Source organism: Cicer arietinum, chromosome 2, assembly GCF_000331145.2.
Source record: "Cicer arietinum cultivar CDC Frontier isolate Library 1 chromosome 2, Cicar.CDCFrontier_v2.0, whole genome shotgun sequence".
In the NCBI taxonomy this organism is placed as follows: domain Eukaryota; kingdom Viridiplantae; phylum Streptophyta; class Magnoliopsida; order Fabales; family Fabaceae; genus Cicer; species Cicer arietinum.
This window is the reverse complement of record NC_021161.2, coordinates 12,060,104-12,069,253: the sequence shown is the minus strand read 5'-3', so window position 1 is coordinate 12,069,253 and position 9,150 is coordinate 12,060,104. Positions and strand designations below refer to the sequence as shown.

At 33.7% G+C, this 9,150-nt stretch overlaps 2 protein-coding genes across 3 annotated transcripts in view; both read left to right on the top strand.

Annotated features, from left to right (window-relative positions):
- On the top strand, window positions 1-4,601 carry LOC140919349 (uncharacterized). The gene is made up of 5 exons (XM_073365354.1): window positions 1-947; window positions 1,171-1,627; window positions 1,745-2,700; window positions 3,179-3,515; window positions 4,365-4,601. Exons 1-5 carry the CDS (start codon window positions 1-3, stop codon window positions 4,599-4,601), a joined length of 2,934 nt encoding a protein of 977 aa, XP_073221455.1.
- Window positions 4,602-8,769: 4,168 nt separating this feature from the next.
- Window positions 8,770-9,150, top strand: part of LOC101505498 (alpha/beta hydrolase domain-containing protein VTE7-like) — a 4,435-nt gene continuing 4,054 nt past the window's right edge. The window contains exon 1 of one of the 2 annotated variants that reach the window (XM_073364906.1): window positions 8,770-9,131. In XM_073364906.1, coding sequence (XP_073221007.1) covers window positions 8,874-9,131 — 258 coding nt within the window. In that variant the 5' untranslated portion in view covers window positions 8,770-8,873. The remainder of the gene's footprint in view (window positions 9,132-9,150) is intronic. The other variant, XM_004490114.4, reaches the window with a different exon arrangement.

Here is a 9,150-nt window from a genome sequence, read left to right as displayed (position 1 = left end):
ATGAAGATATCTGCAGCAACTACTGTTAGACTTCACTTGTACCGGGATGGATTTCAATCAGATTATTGGATTTGGACTAAACACGGAGAAGTGAAGCCAATGGTTGAAACAAGGGGTGGTTCGACTAGTAGTAGGATTCTACATCATGAAGACCAATTTAATGCAATAGATGAAATGGTGGTTAATGCTTTTAGGCCTTATCGAGAGGTCCTTGATGTGAACACTAACATGGGAAATGAGACATTTGCTGAGGATCAGTTGCCTAACGAAGATGCAAAACGGTTTTATGACAAGTTGATATCCACCAACAAGCCCATCTATGAGGAGGCTACCCAATCAATGTTATCAATATGTGTTCAACTTCTGGCAATTAGGTCTGATTGGCATGTTCCACAAACAGGTATAGATTTTGTTACAAAAATGCTTAAAAGTGTATGTCCAGTGCTAACATGCTTGCCCGATAACTATTACCAAGCAACACAATTGGTTTCAAAGTTAGGGTTGAAGGTTGAGAAGATTGACTGTTGTAAGAAAGGATGTATGATATATTACAAGGATGATAACAAGTTATCTGAGTGCAAAATTTGTCATTCTCCTAGGTTCATTCCACGTAGGACTGGTATGGGAAAATACAAAGATGTTCCAGCAAAAAGAATGTTTTATTTCCCTATCATTCCTAGATTACAAAAATTGTTTGCATCAATAGAGTCTGCAGCTGAAATGAGATGGCATCACGAGAATAAAAAGAGTTCAAACGTCCTTCACCATCCGTCTGATGGAAAAGCATGGAAATATTTTGACGATGTATATCCTGACTTTGCTAGTGACCCCAGAAATGTAAGGTTGGGTCTATGTTCAGATGGATTTATTCCTTATATTCAAGTGTCTGCTTCTCTATACTCCTGTTGGCCAATTATACTCACTCCATACAATCTTCCCCCTGAAAGGTGCATAACCAAACCATACTTATTTTTGACTTGTCTCATACCTGGACCTTCTAATCCCAAACAAAATATAGATGTCTACTTGCAACCATTGATTGATTATTTGCAACAAGTATGGTCCAACGACATTTTGACCTATGATATATCCACAAAACAAAACTTCATCATGAAAACATGCTTGATATGGACAATTAATGATTTTCCCGCATATGGTATGTTATCTTAGGTTCATTCCACGTAGGATTGGTACGGGAAAATACAAAGATGTTCCAGCAAAAAGAATGTTTTATTTCCCTATCATTCCTAGATTACAAAGACTATATGCATCAACAGAGTCTGCAGCTGAAATGAGATGGCATCACGAGAATAAAAAGAGTTCAAACGTCCTTCACCATCCGTCTGATGGAAAAGCATGGAAATATTTTGACGATGTATATCCTGACTTTGCTAGTGACCCCAGAAATGTAAGGTTGGGTCTATGTTCAGATGGATTTATTCCTTATATTCAAGTGTCTGCTTCTCTATACTCCTGTTGGCCAATTATACTCACTCCATACAATCTTCCCCCTGAAAGGTGCATAACCAAACCATACTTATTTTTGACTTGTCTCATACCTGGACCTTCTAATCCCAAACAAAATATAGATGTCTACTTGCAACCATTGATTGATTATTTGCAACAAGTATGGTCCAACGACATTTTGACCTATGATATATCCACAAAACAAAACTTCATCATGAAAACATGCTTGATATGGACAATTAATGATTTTCCCGCATATGGTATGTTATCTGGATAGGGAACACAAGGTAAGTTGGCATGTCCTCATTGTATGGAAGACACAAAAGCTTTCACTTTGAAATATGGCAGTAAGAATTCTTGCTTTGATTGTCATCGTCGATTCTTGCCAGCTAATCACTCTTTCAGAAGAAGTAAAAGAAATTTTACAAAAAATAGGGATGAGAAAGACGGTCAACCTTACATTTACACAGGGCAAGAGGTATCGGAGGTGGTGAATAATTTTCCAAAAGTGACTGAAATTGGTTGGAAAAAGAAATTGAACGGGTATGGAGTAGGTCATAATTGGAAAAAACGAAGTATTTTTTGGGATCTTCCATATTGGAAGGATAACTTGTTAAGGCACAACCTCGATGTGATGCACATAGAGAAAAATGTCTTCGATAATATATTTAACACTGTTATGAATATTAAAGGTAAAACAAAGGATAATGAAAAGGAGAGAAAAGACTTGTCTTTATTATGCTTTCGCGGGGACTTGGAGATGCAAGCCTTACCTAACGGAAAGATGGGTAAACCAAAGGCAAATTACACTTTGACATCATCAGATGCCAAGATGGTTTGTAAATGGCTTAAGGAATTGAGAATGTCTTATGGCTACGCTTCAAACCTTGCTAGGTATGCCGATGTTGAGAAGGGTACGATACATGGGATGAAGAGCCATGACTGTCATGTTTTCATGGAATGTTTACTCTTAATTGCATTTCATTCCTTGCCAGAATTTGTTTGGAAACCATTAACTGAGCTAAGTCGATTCTTCAAGGATCTTTGTTGCAATACATTGAGGTTGGGCGACTTAGTTAAGTTGAATGATAACATTTCAATTATCATATGCAAGTTAGAAAGGATTTTTCCACCAGGTTTCTTCGACTCAATGGAGCATCTTCTAATCCATCTTTCCAATGAAGCAATGTTAGGTGGTCCAGTACATTACCGGTGGATGTATCCATTTGAAAGGTAACTTTTGTGGTTGATTTTTTAACAGATTACATGTTTATTATAACTTACTTAATAGACATTTAGTGATTAAATGTGCAGATGTATGAGAGTCTCAAAGCGAGCAATGACAAACAAAGCTAGGGTTGAAGGCTCCATATGCGCCGACTATATACAACGCGATACAACTTATTTTTGTTCTCATTATTTCAAGTCATTCAATTTGTTGTCAACCACAAATTTAAGTAATAATCGTCATTTAGAATGTGATGATCTCCAACATTCACTATCCATCTTGCTTAAACGAGGTTGACCTAGTGGAAAGTCTGGAACACATTATCTAACAGATAACGAATGGAAATCGACTCAAGTACACGTCTTGATTAATTGTGATGAAATCAAACCATATCTTGAGTAAGTGTTCATCATAATGCGTGGAAAATTATATTGATGCAAATCATAATACGTATTTACTTATGAACTATGTGATTGTTGACAGCATATTCTTGGAGAATCACTCAATCAATGAAGAAGACGCATCTAGACATATACATGCAGAGTTTCCCATATGGTTGAAAACATATGTAAATAACGAGGCAAATGAAGTGACCAACAAAGACATAATAGCACTATCTCGTGATCCTTCATCAATGGCAATATCTTGGAACATTTACTTTGTTAATGGTTACACATTTCACACTAAGGCCTACAACATTAATAAAAAGACAATCAATAGTGGGGTGCATGTAAGAGGTCTTACTGAAGGAGCAGAATATGATTACTATGGAACGATCAACTATATCATAGAACTAGATTACTTTGGTCTGAAGAACAAGGTTGCATTATTTTATTGTGAATGGTTTGACCCAACAAAAAATAGGGGTACAAAGATTCATCCACAATATCAAATTGTTGATATTAAGATGGATAAACGTTATCGTCTTTATGATCCTTTCATCCTGGTGCAAAAAACAAGACAAATGTATTATGTCCCCTATCCATAAATGTGTAGAGATAAGCGTGGATGGTGTGTGGTAATTAGCACAAAACCAAGGGGTCGCGTGGAGATTGACAACATAGAGAATGAAATGCCTTATCAGTCTGATGGGATGTCACATGTTCTACTAATTGCAGAAATAGAATTAATATCTTGTTTACGTGACAACTCACAAGTAGATGTGTTCGAAGAGATTTTTGATTGAAGATTGTAGTGAAGGGAGAAAGGATAGTGATCGAACATATTACAATAGTATTTTGTATTGCACAATATTAGAGTTTATTTTATGTATTTTATATTGCACTGTTCATTTTGTACTTAAGCAAGTTGATGATTCGGATAAATTGTTTACTTTGTGTATTTTGTATTTTGATAAATTGTATTATGTATTTTGTATTATGTACTTTGATAAATTGTCTACTTAAGCAACTTGTATTTTGATAAATTGTATTATGTATTTTGTATTGCACTGTTTATTTGGTACTTAAGTGACATTTTTTATTTACTCTTTTTTACTTTATGACAACAAATGACTAACAAAGGTGACGGTGATAAAGAAAATGCTTATCCTACTAGGGGTAAATCAAAGATGTTGCGACCGGGTAGACTTAATGAGCAGCGGGATGTCATACGTCGCAACTTGTCTACTACTAGGCCACTTCATGGTTCGTCTCCAGCCCCGTCTTAGCCTCCAGCTAAGATTGTAGCACCTGCTGATACTATAACACCACCATCCCACCCGACACCATCTCCCATCCATGCCTCAACCCCTGAGGTATTTCTCTCTATGCCGACTCCATGTTTAAGTATTCATACCATGGGTGCCTCTTCACAACATTCCCCACATGAGACTTTGGTAGAGAAGAATGTGGAACAAACTTCCGATGATCATGAGGATAGGGTGGAAATTGGGGACCACAACTAAGAGGATATGGAGGTGGGTCAAGGGAACGTTCCTCCTATCGTGCCTGTGAGAGATGATAATGGAAAAGTCATTATACGACCTTATGGTAAAGGGTAAGTTACAACAATTGTTTATTTTCTTAATACTAGAAGCATAAGTATAGACACATATTATTTACTTAATACTTTATTTCTTCAATACATTAATGCAGACTCACTCCTAGCAACGCAGTTGCAGATGCCATTAGGTATGCCATACAAAAACAATTTCGTGAGCCTATCTATGGTTGGAGTGCAACCACTGGCATAATTAGACAAGATTGATTTGAAAAGTTTGTGGTAAGCCTTTGAATATAATTATATGTTCAATTCATTTTTCTAGCATATATAGGAAGAATTGTGTTATCTGTTTTGTTGATAGTAGTTAGTACATATATACTATTTGTTATTCCCATGAGAAGGTGTTGTGGGATCCTTGTCATAATGATATTGTGAAACGTCTGTTTGAACAAAAGGCCGCTAAAAAGACTATCAGATATGCTTACAAAGGTGAGGAAAAAAGGGACTCTACCCAGTTGGATAGGTGAGGACGCTTGGACTGGTGTTCAAGCATATTGGGAAGGTACATCATTCAAGAACATCTCCAACCAAAATAAGACCAATCGAGCTTCAGCAAGAGGCGGGGTTGTCCACACCTCAGGCCGCAAAGCTCATATTGATATTGCGATTGAGCTTGTATGTATTAAATTTAAATTTACCTAAAATTAATACAATTTAATGTTATGATATCTAATTTTGAGTTGTGATCCAATAATCTTGATTTTATTTGTAGAGCAATAACCTTCAAATAGATTTACTTCCAGATGAGTTATTTTTGACAACCCACAAGAGGAAAAATGGTGTTTGGGTTGATAGTCGCGCAAAATCTACCTATGTATGTTCTTTCTTTATGTAAATTCTTTATTCAAATTATTTATATTACAAATCAACCAAAAAATAATATGATCTCATTTATACCAAGAGTCCTAGAAGAGCAATCCCTTTATTATACACATATTGATTAAGTTAGTATGTTATCTATATCTTGATTTGTTTGTTTATTTTATTTTAGAAATTTGATCATATGTTACGTTATTAATTTATTCCATTTATCCGGGAACATTTAAAAAAAATGGAAGAAGTACAAACACAACTTGGCGAAACAAGTGAATAAAGTTCTAAAGAGGTAGATGGAGGGACAATACTTAAGATATCGACTGAATCTGCAGGGGGTCGCACTCGTGGTCGAGTTTATGGTACGGGAGACTTGTCTATTAACGTCCGACAGGGGTGTGTATCGCTTACACAACATTCCTTGAACCCATCTAATTCTATGACTGGAATGTCTTTAGAAGCGGAGAGGGCAACTAGAATTAGAGCTGAACAAATTGCTCAGGATGCAGTGGCCCAAGCTCAAGTGGCTACCAATGTCGCCGAAGAGGCTAGGGAGCGTTCAAAGAAGTTAGAGAATGATTTTGATGCATTAAAGCATTTTTTTGGAGATAAAATTGACGTTTTGCACCGTCAATCAGTTGGTGGATCATCTACTGCGAGTTATCCTCCTTCCCATCCTCATTACGATCATAATTTGGACGACCTGTCGCTGGACAAACCTTAATGTCATAGTTATGCTTACTTTTTGTAGTAATTGGTTGACAATTATGTATTAAGTAACTTTGTTAAAGTTGTTATTCAATACTATCTTGTTATTTTGTAGTTTCAGAACACATGATACTTTGTTAAGTTATTTAATACTCTGGTGCATTTGTTATGTTGTCAATGCAATGACTTTTAATGTTTCTTAGTTATCAACTATATTATAAAAAAAAAATTAAGCAGGGGCTAAAAAATTAAAAACTAAATAAATTTGAAATTAGCGTCGGCCACTCCGACGCTACATTATAAATAGAGTTGACTTTTATTCTAACTTTAGCGTCGGTCAGTCGACGCTAAATATTTTGTTGACGTTAGCGTTGGCCCTCCGACGCAACTATTTTTTCCCCAGTTGACGTGGCAACTGACTTTTTAGCGTCGGATGTTTCAATTTTATAGATAGTGTCGGTGTAGCATAGGTCTGGCCGACGCTAATATAGCGTCGGATGGACGCTAGTCATTAGCTTCGACCGTTTTAGTCTAGGTCCGACACCGACTTTAAATCACCATTAGCGTCGGCTTTTGGCCTATTAGAGTCAACTTTGAGCCGATGCCAAATCCTGTTTTTCTAGTAGTGAATGTTATCCTTTTTTTTTTACAAAAATTCATCAAAATTTTCAAATAAAACCCATAAAATTAATTATCATCTTCAATATAATACAAATTTCATCAAATTCATAACTAAAATCTTTAAATAAACTTATTTTCATTCTTTATTTGATGAATTTGATGTTGTTGGGGATGAAAATATGAGTTTATTTGAATATTTGAGTTATGCATTTGATGAAATTTGTATTATAGTGAAGATGATAATTTTATGGATTTTGTTTGAAAATTATGATGAATTTTTTGAAGTTTTGTAAAAAAAAGGAGGATAACATTGTTGATATTTTAAAACATAAAAAATTAAATTATCACTTAAAATTAAAATAAATTAAGGAATTGTAGGTACTCTTTAATCTATAAATTATTTTAAATAAAAATATTATTGGAGATTTTGACGTGGGACTTCTCCATACAAAACTCTGTCTCTCCCTATATTGTTTTCTAAGTTGTGAAACAAATTGTGGTCCTTCTCCTTAAAAGTATACACCCATAAATCGGTGTTGGAGAAAAGAATAGGCCACCGCCTTCTAAAAATAAAGCCTGGTTATTTTTCCTCTTCGGCTAATAAATAGATAATTTAGAGCCATTTTTTTAATTTGAAATTACAATTTTAAATTATTTTATTATCTTTGTTTATTTAAATAAGTAATTTGGTACACATATTTTTTTTTCGTGTTTTATTTACGATTTCATCGTCTAAATGTGACGTTGGTTTGTTCGTTATGATATGATGTTTTTTTTCCCTTCATATTGGTGCAGTATTTATGGAGGGAAATGAATTGTTTTGTTTGTACTATATTTTGAACAAATAATTTATTATGGCTGTCACTAAATTCAATACTCTCAGTCTTATAAATGACTTATTAACACGTGGTGAAATTGATTATGTTAAAGACTACTAATAGTTGATATGAATGAACGTTGTCAAATACTTATTTTTTTTAAAGGTGTATGATGTTAAAGATTGTGAATCTCGTATTATTCTTGACAATTGACTAGTGAAAGACATTAGTTTCGTCGTAAGAACGGGTCCACCAAACTTCCCTCACATCTCTCTATTTTCTATCTCTTTCACCAATTCTTTCTCATTCTATCTTAGTTTCTCCATCTTAATATTTTTTCAGTCTATCTCTCTCATTTGGAGAGAACCATTCCCATAAATATGATTGTCTAAATGTGTAAATTCTTTTAATATTTGGTGTATATGTATTAAGTTAAATTCTAGTAATTATAGATATGGATGTACTCCAGTCATTCACTATTATAAAAAATTAATTACTTTTACAGATATTAAAAAATCAATTAATAACATTTTTCTAACTTTTATGCAAAAAGTAATTTAAGTTTAATAAATTATCCATTTCAATGTCAAAAAAACTAAACTACCAATATTACATGTTTTATTATAGTTAGGGATATGATTAGTGATTACTAGCATTTTGTTCGTTGTGTACGATTCCTAGTATGAGAAATCCTAAAAAACACTCCTTATGATACATTTTTAACATATTTTTTTATATTGATATGAAATGAATTAAAATTATTTGATGTCATTTTTTTATTTATAACAGTGATTAGAGAAAATAGTAAGTAGTAACTATGTAGTTCAAAAAAATTATCTTCTCAAAAATAAAAATTTATAAAATAAATAAATTAATAATTAATATTATAATTACTTATAATTAATAATATATGTATATATAATTTCAAATATTAATTAAAATAAAAATTTATAAAATAAATAAATAATTAATATTATAATTATATATAATTAATAATATATATACATAATATCAATCATTTATATCATTTATTTGATGATCAAAATTATAATATTTATGATCTAATTTTCTAAAGAGACTTGTTGATGAACCGAATCCCAAAAATTTACCCAACAAAACCAAATAAATTTAAGGAAGAAGGGGGAGAAGAGTATGTGGTAGGCTGTGCCTTGCATGACTGACACACATGACGTGTTTCTTCTGCTCACTGTTCTATGCTAATACAACACCTTCCACTTTTCCTTCCTCTAACTTCTTCATTCTTAACAACAACAACAATGTTTTTTTCTCAACCCTTTAGTTCTTCTCCCACATTCCCCCTTAGATTTAGATGCACCACCTTCAAACTCAACAAACCTTTCACCGTTGTTGCTTCTGATCGCTTCCCTCCTTTTCTTCCCAACGAAATCCACACCGTCAAAGACCCCTTTGCTCGAAAATTCGCAATGCGGATTCAAAGATTACCTGTTCCTGTAATAAACTATTACACTC